Here is a 15307-nt window from a genome sequence, read left to right as displayed (position 1 = left end):
CTGGCGCACTCTTGATGGGGTCTGTAAGTAAAGCCATGAATCATCATGTGCTTTTCTGCTATTTTGAGTGTAATGTGTGGTCAGGACTCTGCCTTCACACATGGCTGTGCGTAGATGTGTTTATTAACCTTTGGAGGAGGGGATAATTGCATCTGTCAGATTCACTTAAAAGCTGAGATGGCCGTCACTTCCTGTTTGTCTCTAAATCTGCAGGTTCTGTAAGTGACTCTAGCATGTCAGTTGCTCTTTGTTCACTGCCGTAGACACGCTAAAATGACCATGATTTGGAGTTTTGAGAAGATGTTTGAAAATTCAACCTGAGATTAAAAAAATTTTGTAACAACAATTGTTGTAAGATGTGACGTTGGGTGTGAAGCTGTTTGGACACACAAATGCTACTTAAGTAAGCCTTTGTATATGCTAGAAATATTGACTTAACAGTGAAGTGTGTAATGTTATAAAAGATTTACTTCCATCACAGCTTAATATGCATAGACAACTATAAGGAAGGTATTCATAGGTTGATTCGACAGCTAACACAACAACGTTGGCTCTACCAATGGCATGAGTTTGGGGGTGGGACTACCTGTTTGTCTTACCAATATTTATACTCTATTTTTCAGGAGGAAGAGGAACTAAGAGAAGTTGAGGAAGACACAGTGAAAGAGGAAATGGCAGAGCAAGCGATCCCAAATACCTCACAGTAATTGTACACAATCAGTGCCATCACCTCATTTCCTGATAATGGTGGGATGCAAAATCACTTTCAAAAATGAAATCAACAGACTTGAACTACAAATGCATCTTTGTTAACCAGATAAATATAACAGGCCCTTAATTTCCTGTTTATAATCATCAACCTTTATATTTTAAAAATGTAATGGAAAATGCACAGACTCGATGTATGGTCAAATCTGTGGGAGATGATGTCATGAATGGATTTTGGATATCAGGGCTAAACCCAGAGAAATGTCTTTGGTGTACTAAATTGACTTAGTCATGAGGCAGGTATAGCAGTTTGTACTGAAGAACGCACATGATCCTTCAGTGGCATATGAGCCTGTTTTTGGCATGTAATTTGTGTTCGGTCAAAGCCTCTCAACCTGTATGCAAGGATCCTGAGATTAATCATCATACTGGTGTTATGTATCCAGAATTTCTCCAAGCAGTGTTTTTTGTTTTGTTTATTTTTTGTTTGTTTATCACCTTTTTTTTTATTTACTTTTTGGATTGTATTTTCTTTTTATTATCAATGCATTATACAAATCGATGAACGTGTATGGACAGTATAACTGATTTCTTAAGATGCATTATTGGCTGGTGTGATAGAGTATATTAATAATTGATTACTTATTGTAAGAGCAAACTCTATTTTATTATTTTTCAAACCTCGTTTTATAGAGCTGTTTATAATTATAATTCCTCAGTATTATCACCCACTCTCATGTTTCACATTTGGCCCAGGCTATTCATGTGTCTTAAAGGTTGTTTAAAATATGCAAATGGTGGAACAATTTCTCTGCCTCACAGTTTGAATTCAAGAAGAGTCTGTATTTAGGTACTTTAAAAATGTCTTATTCGTAATAAACATCACTTGTAATTTTGTTTTATATATATACATACACATTTATTGATGTTATATGCAACAATGCAACAACTATTTGAACATGTCAGTCAAGATAAAGTGCACTTAAATGTCTTAAAGGGAACGTTCATGCAAAAAAATCAGTTTTAAAATTTTTATTAATATTGTTGAAATAATGTTACAAACCTGTAAGACTTCCGTGGAACAAGGATAAAGTTAGGCTGAACGTTAGCCTCAGCTTTCATTGCATTTTTTTTTTAATGCAATTAAATTAATCGTTTACTGAGGCTACCGATCTCCTTAGTATCTTCTTTTGTGTTCCACGGAAGAAGGAAAGTCATACAAATTTGGAACAACATAAGGGTAAGTGACATCATTTTTATTTTTGGGTGCACTATCCCTTTAAAGAGTCATTGTCAGGGATTGAAAACTTTTCTTATATCTTATCAAATATTGCTCTGCATAATGGTTTGATAATGAATACATTACTTTCATCACTCATATGATGGATGTGTTCTAAAATGTGTTCCTCATGGATTCAAAGAAGCTTGCTGGTGGGCACACCAAGAGAACGTAATTTTATCCAGCACTGTTGTGTCCCTTACATGTAGTGTACATGTCATTTAACCATTCCCTCACACCACAGGGGAGAGAAAAGAGTGTAAATGCCGTTTTATCTCAGTATCTCATTGCCTCTCAAAGCTTCTCCTCCCCACGCCCTGTCAGGGAATCTGGCTTGCATTCTGACATTAATGCATCGAGGGGTGTAATTCCAATTTGTTCCAAAGCAACTATTAATTTGCCCATTTCGGGGCCATGCAGGAGGAACCCCTGTAAGGCCACTGAACCATGAAAGACATTATCTGAAGGGCTCAGTTTCTTTCTTTTTTGTTTTTGAAGGGGAAGGATTCGTGTAGCGCCAGCGATTGCTGCATATTGATGACACGTCGCCGGTTCCTGCAGCCATTTGAGATGGACCCCCTGAAGCTGGACTCCCAGCATGCAGCATGCAGAGTTTGTCATTAGGGTTGTAATAATGGAAGCCAGTGTGCTTATGTCAGATTGGCCTACTCTTTCAAGAACCCTCATGAGCTCTTGCGCAATCGTATTACAACCTCTGCATAACAAAGAGGCGCCTTCACGCTCAGTGAAGGAGAGCTTTGCTCCACAATCCAGATGTTCTGAAAAAAACCTCAATAAGAACTTGGCGTCTGCATGTGATAAAATCATATTGTTACAGTAATAAAAATATCAGCTGAAGAATCTCAGGAACACTCTCAAAATAAGTGCAAGGTCTGTTACTGGGGTGGTACCCTGAAGGCAGGGCTGGACTGGTAATCTGGCATACCGGGGGTCGATCAGGGGCGGACTGGCCATCGGGAGAACCGAGCTGGCCGGTGGGTCAACCGCGAAACTGGCAGAATGGGCCGCATTAAGCTAAATTGAGCCGCCGTGTTACGCAGAACAGACCACAAAACGGTGCAGAAATATGCCGAAAATGACAGCGAGACGTCTAGTTTGTAACTCATTTGGGGACATAATTGTACCCTAAGGATCAGTTGTGTACCTTTAAAGTTAAATGTAATTGTTTTCCTCAAAGAACAAAAATGTACCTGAACAGTACCTTTCTTCTACTTAAGGGAACAATTATGTAATGGTAACACCCCAGTGAGTCCTTTATATATATATTTAATTTACCTGAATTTATTCAGCACTCCTGTGTGTGTGTATATATATATATATATATATATATATATATATATATATATATATATATATATATATCATTTGATTTGATTTAAAGGTAAATAACAACTTATATGTTGGCTTTATCATTATATAAAATGATTGAAATATGACACAAGTTGTTACTTTTATTACACTTCTTGAAAATGCTTTATTTCCATTAAATTCAAGGTTGCAATAGTGTTATCAATTTATTTCCTTTTAATCATTAAGTTACTTACAATCATGTTTCAATTTACAAGAACCACCACAAATAAATAAGTAGGCAATGGTGTAATGTTGCTGGCTAGGATGCAGACAATGGAGTGACGAACACAATTGCAGTTTATTAACCCTTGTGCATCAATTAAAAAAAAGTTACACATAGGTTCATTATGGACAAAAATGTCCATGTCCAAAAACTGTCATAAAAATATTATAGAATAATATTTTTTTCTACTTTCACTGACTTATATTTTAACCAGCATCAGTTCTAATCATAATTACCAAACATTCATTTATTTTCAGAATTTTAACACTGTAAACGCCGGTTTGTTTACATAATGCCACTGTTGTTTTTTATAAAAAATATAATAATTATAATTATTTTCAATTTAATAAATGCTAAACAGAATTTTTTTTATTTTTATTATTAGAGCCTCAGACACATACAAACCACACTCTGAAATCCATACCAACACACTCACACAATTATATATTCATAATGTATCTAATTGGCTCTATAATATGCATAAGCCAAGAACAGCAGAAAACAACAACAAAAGCGATGATATGCCAAACCTGAAAAAATGGCACGATCTGGTAAAATATATTTAAAATGTAAATTTTGAAGCCTTGCCAACATAATGAAAGCATGTTAAACAAGATTGCATAATTTTATAGTTAAATGGCACTGGGATTAAAAATCGCAGTTTTAATGGGTTTCAATGTGCCATTTTTGTCCAAAACGACGCTAAGAGGGAGTATTTTGTGTAACTAGTGCAAAAAATATTTTTTTAAAGAAAATAGGGTGAAATATTAAAATTCCAATAAAAATTCACACCTGTGGAAAATTTTATGCAGTTAGCACTGAAAAAGCCAAAAATGTCCACAAGGATGCACAAGGGTTAAACAAAAGTGAGATCTGAGCCGTGGCTGTGATATGGCATGGATACAACAATCATATTTTCATTTGATGTATACTGTGTATATATATATATATATATATACACACACATTTCTTTCTTTAAAAAAAAAGTTCTGAAAATTGTTCCATCAATTTTTCCTTGCAAACACAATTACACAACAAACACAACGTTTTAACATAAAATTACCCGTCAGCTCCTAATCATGCACTCTTTGCACTGACAGCCCCCAATCCACTCCATGTGCCACATATTTTTCATTCTCTGCCACCTTTTAATATTTCTCCTGTTTGCAGTAAAGATTCACTTATGAGACAGCGCGACATTTCAATCAATGCTCTGAATATCTACAGTCTCTCTCACTCCTTGTACCTTGGGTTTTAATTGATCCAGATAATGCTTAAAATAACATGACCTTGGTATCTGAGGGCTGTGTGGATGACCTTTTCCAGACTGTGTTGTGCTGTGACATAGTAATTTTCTAGCCCTTAATGTCCTCTGAGAGTACTCTATTCTGAAGGAGCGTTCTCAGGGTTCTAATCTGTACCGCTCAAACACCTTGTTCCCCACGTAGTCATTAGGAGAGAGGGGTCTTAAAAGGGTTCCTGACACACTGGAGTTAGACATGTTAATAACTCTCATTTCTAACAGACTGTGAGAAATGCTTTATCAAAGATGATACAGTGATCACCAATGTGATCACCAATGTGATTTTCTGTTCTTTAAGGTGTATTAACGTTCCATTCAATCTTGCAACTTTTATAATATCTTGATAATAAAGCAGATATGACAGCACTTGATTTGCAATTCGATTTGCTTTTTATGGTTGTCCAGATGGGACAGGAAAAAGTAGATGATTCTCCACTCCACAGTACAAACACAGGTGATAGTTCTTGTCTCCTCCTTCGTTCTGCTAATGTTGATCGGGTAGAACCCTGTTGCATAAGCTCCTCCCCGGGGGAACGCAAATATAGATTTAATGATGGAGCGGTAGAATATTCTCCTCAATGGTAGAAGGGTAACGAAGAGGGCTGATCAAAGTAAAGCTGGAGACAATGTTCAACTCGAAAGGAAAGTTTAATCAGTCATTTAAGTCCCAAGGAGTCGTCGACACTGGCGAGCTGGAGTGGGATATTCCTCGTAAGTCCCTATCGATAGGTGGTAATGAGCCTCATTCCAATTGCTGACAGTGGTGAGTGTCCGGAAACATAGAGAATAATCAGTGTCTGAGGTTTTACCTTGCTTAAGGTGACGAGAGCCTGTGAAGTACCTGCTGGTCATTCAAAGACTTCTTGAAAGTGTGTTATAAATGCATCAACAGATTGAGAGACTGTACATCCCTGTTGCCAGATAGATGAACCCCACTGCAGTCAGGAGATATATGCAATTTTTGCTCTTTCCAAAGGGATGAGTCACTGGACACCTATGAGGAAGGAGCAGATTATAAACTCAGTACCGTATCCAGTGATTTGCGAATCTGGTGCATCATGTCCTTGTGGCGCTGGAGAGTTTGTCCCTGGGCGTCGAGAACACATTGAAGTGAATTGTCTTCTGCTGGGTTAATTTTGTAGATCGAGGCTTCTCGAAGAGACAAACATGGAAGTAGGGGTGAACCCAAATATAGAGTGTTTATTACATGTCCAAAATATATACAAAACAAAGATGAGAAGTCTAGTACTCGTAAACAAAAAAATCAAAACAAAGAAAAACAACTGCTAGGACTCAAAGGAGAGAGCAGTGTGATCTGAGAAGAGACTCGATGAAGAGTGAATGAGGGGATTATCTATATAGACCTTGATGAGGCGTTTGGGAACAGGTGTGGCTGATTAGAATGTGGGTGAGTTAGATAGGATGATGGCTGGAGTTGCAGAGACTGAAGAGGGTGTGACATGTACATTACAGTTCTGATCATTAACATTAGTAAATGCATTCCTATATTTTTACAGTGCGCTTTCATAATGACAATAAATGTATTCATGCAAAAGTTGAAACATTTAGCTTTCAGAGGCTTTATATGGAGTTAGGATGAAAATAGGGGGCTTTTCTAACTGTTTAACTGTTCTAACTTGTCTGACTAGTTTTGTTGTGTCAACTATTTCAGATAAACCCACTCTAAACAGTAAAGGTAAAAAAAAAACCTGTTATTTGTTGTTTTACACATTTGTCAGACAGTCCTTTCTGGTCTTAAGTGAACAGTTCTTGGTGAGAAGAAGCCATAGTCAATAGTGTCAGTAGTCAAAGGTTGACTATGTAAAACTGCAGTATGGAAACTGTTTAGTCCTTGGCAATGTATTGGAGGCAGTGAAAAAGCAGCATGTGCACCCTCTGAAGTATACCGAGTCATCTCAGTACTTTTCTTTTGTTAGTTATGGCTAGCATCATTAGGGGAACATAATGTGCTTTTACATTTCACATCTGACCAACAAATATCCAGTTGGTTTGACTACACCTGGAACCACTGTGGGGATAATACATGTTCCTCTTGAGTGACATGCCAGAATAAATTAAGACAAATCAGGTATGTCCATACTTTAATCTCCCAAATTAATAATTGTAAAATATATTGGTGCTCTTGAAAGAGACACAGATGAAATTAACATGAGTTAATCAATGAGGTCACAATTGAGGTTGCTGACAAAGCCACTCTTGAGGTCATCGACAGGGTAACCAATAATGTTTATTTTGTGGTCATTGATGAGGTAATTGATGATGTCATCTGTGACAATGCCATGCATCTCTCATAATTGCTCATGCAAATGTGGTTCTTGATTTAATGACCACTGTTGACCATAAAATAATTATAAACATGATGAGACCATGACTAAAGTAGCTAAGAATATTTTCAATAAAAATATTGTATTCACAGATGAGGTAATAAATGTTACATTATAAATTAATGACATCATCAATAAGGACACAGAAAAGGTCATCAATGAAGTGACCCACAAAGTTATTTTTTGAATGATCACTGACCTAAACTCACCAATATAGTAATAAGAGCAAGCTTTTCAATATCTTAAATATCTAATTGACAACAAAGCTTACAGATCTGAGGTTACTAGTTTAATTAAAGAGACGTTCAATTAAAAACTCAATGTGTTTATCAATTAGAAAATGTTTAAGATTAGATTTAGCATAACTTTAAATGGTCTGCACTTCAATAGCGCTTTTTTAACCTTAGCAGTTTTCAAAGCACTTTACTGTGACTCATTCACCCATTCACACACACACACCAATAAAGGCAGAGTTGCCATGCAAGGCGCTAGCCTGCATTGGGAGCAACTTGGGATTCAGTGTCTTGCCCAAGGACACTTCGGCATGTGGAGTCATGTGGGCCAGGAATCAAACCGCCAACCCTGCGATTAGTGGCCGCTCTACCAACTGAGCCACAGCTGTTATTTATCTCAACTGTAAAAAGTATCTAAAGTGTCACTCCTGTTCTCTTTCCATCTCTGTCACTACATTTAGTCATGTGTATATGACCCTGGCTCCATTTCGAGTCACTTGCACAGTTTTCAGTTGAGGCAGCAAGGTTTCCACTGCCCTTGGTCCCTGTAAAATGTATGCCCATATAAAAAGGTAAATACCCTGCGAAGTCTTACTGATATAAGCTACTGATCGTCTTCCTATTACAGTTTTATGGACTGTGTAATTTAGATGGACCCAGCATGGCTTAATATAACTCCCTGTGTCCCTCCTAGTCCTCTCTGCTGTCTTTACAGACTGCTCATCTCAAATGCATTAGCTCTTCTGACATTATACATAATTTAAAGTATAATATGTATCAAGTCCTTACTCCCTTGATAAACAAAATTGAATTTACTGTGCAATCTTGAATGAAAAGTTCCTTGAGGCTGCAGGTAAAAAGATTACATTCAGCTGTAAGGAGACTTGTATACTAATTATAAAACAATTGCATTCTACACTGCATAGGTACAACTTCAATTTCTAATGATTGCACCACGACTGCATAAGGGCTGAATTCAAGTGTGATTAATTTTATGAAAAATAACGTTTAAAAAAATTACAGCAATTGATCGTGCCCACGATCCATACATACATTACTTAATAAGGAATGTTCCCATCATCAAAGCAATTTTTTTATGTGGCAGTTGGGGGCAGTCAGTTCCAGCTGTACAGGCAACATGACTTGTCAAACTAGCTACAGGCGTCTCAAGATCCCTGCGTTCTTTTGTGTTCGATCCAGCTGTCTATTAGAGCAAAAGTGTTTAATGCATGTGTACAGAAACAGTCAAATTAAAACCCCAAAACATAGCACAGACAGTTTACAAGAATTCTTCCTGTATGAATATGTCAGATAGATTGACAACTTGATCACAAAATGGATTGCTGTAGACATTAGGCTAGTGCTTATGTTCAATGATATGGCACTCGTCTAGCACAAAAACTTTAATGTCTTTGAATTTCCGTAATTTGGGGGCATACCTGATTTGTAAATATTTTATTTTATATATATATATATATATATATATATATATATATATATATATATATATATATATATATATATTATTATTATTATTATTATTATTGACAGCCCTAATACAGACACAAACATATTTTGTGGAGGGCTCATTGAAAAGTGTATTACTGACCTTGTCATGAGTCACTGAGGATAGTCATTCATTGACTGTTAGGCTGGCCATCACTGCCTTAGGCAGGAAACATTGTGTTCATAAACCAACCATCTCTCAAGACACTCAATACCTGTGTCCATTTTTCTCCCAAAATCAAGGACACTGTCTTCTCCCACCGCGTCCCGGTGTTTCTTAATACCACGCCTTAGCCTCCTTTAGGCCACTGCTGTCACAATAGCAACAGCTCAAGGTGACAGCATCCTTCAAGACAACAAATGACTTTATAAAAAGCCCAGCACATAAATATCCACATAATAAAATGTAATATTCCAATAACAGATATTGTAATGCATTATGTCAAGTGGCATTTAGCATTTCGACTACAGTAAGTCACACTTAAAAAGGCCATTGCATTAGATACAAAAAAATCTGTAACACTTTACAAAAAGGTTCCATTTGCTAAGATTAGTAAATGCTTGAGATATCTATATATCAATAATATATACAGTATATATTTTTTACAGCATTTATTAATCTTAGTTAATGTTAGTTAATGTTAGTTAATAAAATACAACTGTTTATTGTAAGTTCATGTTAGTTCATAGTGCATTAACTAATGTTAACAAATCAAACTTTCAAATGAAAAAATGGATTAGTATATGTTGAAAATGAGCATTAACTAAGATGAATAAATGCTCTAAAAGTATTGTTCATTGTTAGTTCATGTTGACTAATGTTGGTAACTAACCGACAAATTGAACTTTGCTCTAAAGTGTTACAAAAACATCAAAGCTAATGTAATTTGCAAACAAAGGATGTTTGACCTTTTGGTCAGAACTAATGATCACACTTTTTTTTATTATTATTTTCAAATGGTCTTTGATTTCATCTCAAAACTCTCACATTACATTACATTTAGCTAATGGCAGCATACCTTTATATGGTACCAAAATTAACAACAAGACGATATCGTACAGTTTAAACATTTTTGGTATTGCGATTTTTCGTTAGTACAGGTATACCGCACAATCCTACCTGAGATATCATGAGGGTAAATAATAGGAGAATTTGTATTTTTGGTTGAAGTATCCCTTTAAGTGCTCAAATTAGGGCCATTATAGTTTATCATTGAAAATAAATCAGATGAAAAAAGTTTCATTTAGTTTGAGATTTTTTTCATTCTGTTTTAAAAAAAACTTTATTTGAATTGCACAAATATTTTATGCAAAAATACTATCCTAGTCAATTGAAACAAGCAAATCATTGAGTTACAAATTGACATTTGCTGCTGCTTATCTTTAAGCTTAGAGGCAGTCACTTTATGCAGATGCTATCCTGCTGAGCTCACAATGTGTTGCAAATGCCAGACCTAATAAATTCTGCATCTGTGCCGCATACAGCAATATTTTCCTCTCATGCGCATCCTCCATGCCATCCAATAAGACGTTTCACTGTTAGCAAAATTTCATGACTTGTACAACCTCAGTTCCCAAATTGGGACAGTATGAAAAATGTGAATAAAAATAAAAAGGATTGATTAGTAAATTATATTCAGCCTTTGCTATATTGAACGCACTGCAACTACACATTATATCATTTAATATTATTATTTTTTTAAAATGTACAGTAATTTACAGTAAATTAGTTGATTGCAAAATGCTCCAAAAAAAAAATTGAGATGGGCAATTTAAGAATAATAACAATTTGATGAGTTGAAATAACAAGGTGATGTGAAACAGATGTTAAACAATGAGGCAATTGTGTCATAGTACTGTGTACTGTATAAGGAACCTTCAAAAACAGCCTTGTCTTCAAGAGCAAGGATCGTTCAAGACTTGTCATTTTGCCAAGAGATGCTTCAAACACTGTCCAGATGTACTGCTGATTTCTTTGGTCTTAGTCTCGTCTTAGATGGAAAGTAGAACAGTGTAACTGTGTTTTTTGGTCTGATGAGTCCACATTTCAAAAAGGTTTTGAAAAACACAGCCGTCGTGTTCTCCGGGCCAAAGAGGAAAAGGACCATCCAAGCTGTCATTAGCATCAGGTCTAAAAGCCAGTTTCTGTATGGGCCAGGGGTGTGTCAGTGCCCATGACATGGGTAACTCTCACATCTGTGAGAACACCATGAATGCAGACCGATATGTACACATTTTGGAGAAACATATACTGCCATTCAGCACCATCTTTTCCAGGGATGTCCCTGCATTTTTCAGCAGGATAACTTCGAACCACAGTCTGCGCAGATTTCAAGTGCATGGCTGTGTGAGCAGAAAGTGTAGGTGCTAGATTGGCCTACAGTCCTGACCTGTCTCCAATTGAGAATGTATGGCACATTATGAAGCACACCATATGGCAACGAAGACCCTGTTCAATTGTGCAGCTGAAGACCTACATAATGTATGAATGGGGAAAAATTCCACTTTTTAAAATTAACATTATTCAGTGCCCAAATGCTTAATAAGTGTTATTAGAACAAATGGTGATGTTTCACTGTGGAAAACACTCGACTGTCCCACATTTAGAGCGTGTTGCAATCAAATCAATAAATAAAAAATACAATGAAATTCACTAGGTTAAAACATAATATAATGTGTAGTTGTAGTGCTTTGCTTTCAGCAAAGGGTGAATATAATTTACAGATCACTAATTTTTTGTTTTGTTAGCATTTAACATACTGTCGCACCTTTTTCGAAATTGGGGTTGTAAAAGAATCTAATTATGACATCATATCTGTCAAAGTAAACCTTCATGTCAGAGTCGTTGTCCTTAATTCCAGATTGTAAGTATAATGAAAATTAAGACAAGATTCACTAATTGGCCCAAGGGCAAATCTTTTCCACCTTGACAAAATGCGTAACACCTACAATCATTGACATTATGAGCGCTGTCCTTTTCAAATGTTTCCAAGATTCCTCAAGCCTATGTTTGCTAGAATGTTCCATTATTAAATGGCCATGGTGTTCTAACGCTCCCCATGACCTGCCAAGGATAAAGAATCTGTTTACTGTAAATTGCACCCCACTCCCTACCAAATACCATCTGCCACTTAGAAGGCCATTGTGTTAGCTCTCACTATAAATAGACCTCCTGATTGGCTCCTGAAGGGAAAAGGTCCCACATCACGCAAAAATCATCCACATTTGATGGATAACTGGAATAGAACATTGTCACAGGACTGTTGTTGTTGTACGGTATAGCTCTTTATCCAAATCATTTTGTGATGTTTGTTATCCAGAATTAAATGGATGTTTGTGAGTGAACAAATGAAAAGGAAAGATAAGAAACAGAGAGAGAGAATGAAAAAAAAGAGATAAAAATTCCATTTAAAAAAGAAAGGCAACTTTTTCCCTGCAGCGGTCTCCAGGGTGGGTTTGCCGGCCAGCCACCTGTAATTGGCTTATCCTGCCTTCTCTCCAGCTCTGTCACTGTGATTTGCCAGTTTGGTGATATGGGGAGACAGAAGTGCTGCTTCTGTGTCTCTTTGTGTTTGACTTTATGGACTCTGCTAAAGAGTAAAAGAAAGCAGAAATGCTGAGTGTGATTCAAAAACTGTGCCTCCCTCCTGCTGTGCAGTAAATGGCTCAGATCTCACTGGCGTTTATGGGGTAAGTGATGTCACTGCTGTCCTCTACTCATTTCCTAGAAGACTTTTCTGTAACATCCATTTACACTTGTCATATTAACTATTTTAGTGAACCCCATTAAATCACAATTGGAGGTTGTTGGCTTTTAGTTCTTATCTTGGAGCTTTGAACACGTCTATGCTAGTATATCCCTACACGTTAACAAAATAAATGTGGGTAAAATGTCCACAGGATGGCTTTAAAAGCAAGTTGTCTTTTTAGTCATTAATGATGTAGTACAGTCAACAGGAATGAATATTTTATGAACTCTTCCCCCTAACCCAAACCCTAAAACTCACCTTGAGTGATTAAAAAGTAATTTTAGAGTGCAAATGCAACCTCTGAATCCTGCACTATTGATTTTTGTTGTTGTTTTTGTTCCCAATTTGGAATGCCCAATTCCCAATGTGCTTTTAAGTCCTCATGGTCGTGTAGTGATTTTCCTCAATCCAGGTGGTGGAGGATGAATCCCAGTTGCCTCCACGTCTGAGACCGTCAACCCACACATCTCATCACGTGGCATGTTGAGCGCATTGCCGTGTGGAGACATGTGCGTGTGGAGGCTTCACAACATCCACTGCAGCATCCATGCTCAACTCACCACAGGCCCCACTGAGAACAAACCACATTATAGTGACCATGAGGAGGTTACCCCATGTGACTCTACCCTCCCTAGCAACTGGGCCAATTTGGGTGCTTAGGAGACCTGGCTGGATTCACTCAGCATGCCCTGGGATTTGAACTAGCGAACTAGCAAACCCCAGGGGTGGTAGCCAGTCTCTTTTACCACTGGGCTACCCAGGCCCCCCACACCATTGTTTATGAAAACTAGTTTACTTCCTGGTTTACATGGGACCAGACTCCTTGTCTCAAAGTTTGCTTGTGCAGCGTGCCATCAACGGAGCCACAAGGTAAGGTGGACATGCTTTAATTGATGCAAAAAAATGTCTGATGGAGGGTGGTGCGTATCAGTAATTTGGAAGAATTTGGTCTATTTCAGGGTACATGGACATTCAGAAGCAACATATCGATTTCCCGTGTGAGCATGTTGCAATGCATGTGGATATGGCAATGTTATCCATTATGTACAGGAATTTGATATCTTAAGACATATCTTTAGGAACTAAGGTCATGGTTTTCAGTAGGTTCCAAAAAAATAAAGCATGGCAAGACTAAATCATTAAAAAAATATCAAATTTGCTCTCCCACTGTGATCTACAGTATGCTGCCATTCACAATACAATTCTAGTGAACAGACAGATAAAACCAAATGTTCCATTTCAGAATTGTAAAACAATGTATTTTGAAGAGATACAAAATATAAACACTAACATGTGTCCAAAACAACATAACATTTAAGTGGGGACACCACAATACTATTTCTTCAACAAGAGATAAAGCAGCCTCTTTAAAAGAATCTTGTCAGATCTATAATAATTGTCTGCAGATTTTGGCCATATTGTAGTATTGAGGAATATTCAAAGGTCATCGGTGGTTTATCAAGAGCCATTAATGGTGCCGCAGTATTTGAGTGAATTGGCCGTTCTGTCAGGGAGAGGCTTGTTTATGAGGAACTGTTTGCCCCCTCCTGTCCTGCCCATGCACAGAGCTCATTCCAGTGGCCATAACACCCACAATTGCTCCGATTTATCAAATAATTAGCAGGAGTGTGACAACCCTACTGAGGTGCACTTAACTGATAGAGGTGCAGCCAGTGAGAGGAGTCCAGGGACAGTTCTACATAATAAGGGGTTCAAATTAAAAGGAACTTTGAGTGTGTATGGACATTAAAGAAAATAGTAGTTATTAGATCATGGAACAAAGCACACTGGAACAGTAGCGGTTCTAGCTTCTATAGCACCCTGAGCGGAGCCCCCTTCAACCTCCAACGATATTAATAAGAATTGGGTGTACACATACTTTTGGGCAAGTAGCATAATTCTTACAAAAAAAGCCTCAGAAATGAAGATATGCATGTTTGATTAGACTATATCAGTTTTTGCTTATGAACATTCACTTTCCCCCCAAAGGATTTCCATTATTTGCCAGCAGAATTCCCTCCAAAGTTATCCATCAACTGCCAAACAATTGGAAGTTTGAAGCTCTTCTTTGTCTTTCTTTATGAACTCTTTTGAAATCCATCATGGCCACTGCATTGGACTGCCCACACACAAATATACTGCCAATATATCACAATGTTACTATATTGACAATGCTGTGCTAATGGATCTGTAGCACAAAGACTAGTGTTTCTAAATGAATACAGCAGTGAGAAGCTCAGTGGGGTGTTCAGAGGATGGAAGGCGTTTTGGGGTGTGTGAAGCATTGAAACCCAGAGATCAGACAATTGGCTGTCAGCCCCTCATTGCAAAGTCTGGGCTTGTGTTGGATGATTCTGCTTGACTGGCATAGAGCCCATCACTCTCACATCTGAATTGCTCACGATAAGGTTTCATTACCATACGTTTATTTTCTCCTATTGAGGTGGGCTGTCTAAAACAAAGGCCAGTTGATTATTTTGCTTGATCATTGTACAATCCAAGCATCCAATTGCATGCGGACGAGAAACAATGGGCTTTCCAGAGGATCCCAGAGGCTGACATGCATACAGTTACAGGACTGGTGACATGA

At 37.3% G+C, this 15307-nt stretch overlaps 1 protein-coding gene across 1 annotated transcript in view; it reads left to right on the top strand.

Annotated features, from left to right (window-relative positions):
- The window catches only part of LOC127651082 (PHD finger protein 14), a 130905-nt gene extending 129322 nt beyond the window's left edge, over positions 1–1583 (top strand). Inside the window, exon 18 of the mRNA XM_052136803.1 lies at positions 624–1583. Within this exon, the coding sequence (XP_051992763.1) occupies positions 624–707 (84 nt within the window). The 3' untranslated portion in view covers positions 708–1583. The remainder of the gene's footprint in view (positions 1–623) is intronic.
- Positions 1584–15307: the final 13724 nt, after the last annotated feature.

The sequence above is a fragment of the Xyrauchen texanus genome, chromosome 10, assembly GCF_025860055.1.
Source record: "Xyrauchen texanus isolate HMW12.3.18 chromosome 10, RBS_HiC_50CHRs, whole genome shotgun sequence".
Lineage (NCBI taxonomy): Eukaryota > Metazoa > Chordata > Actinopteri > Cypriniformes > Catostomidae > Xyrauchen > Xyrauchen texanus.
This window is presented reverse-complemented; position numbering and strand designations above follow the sequence as displayed.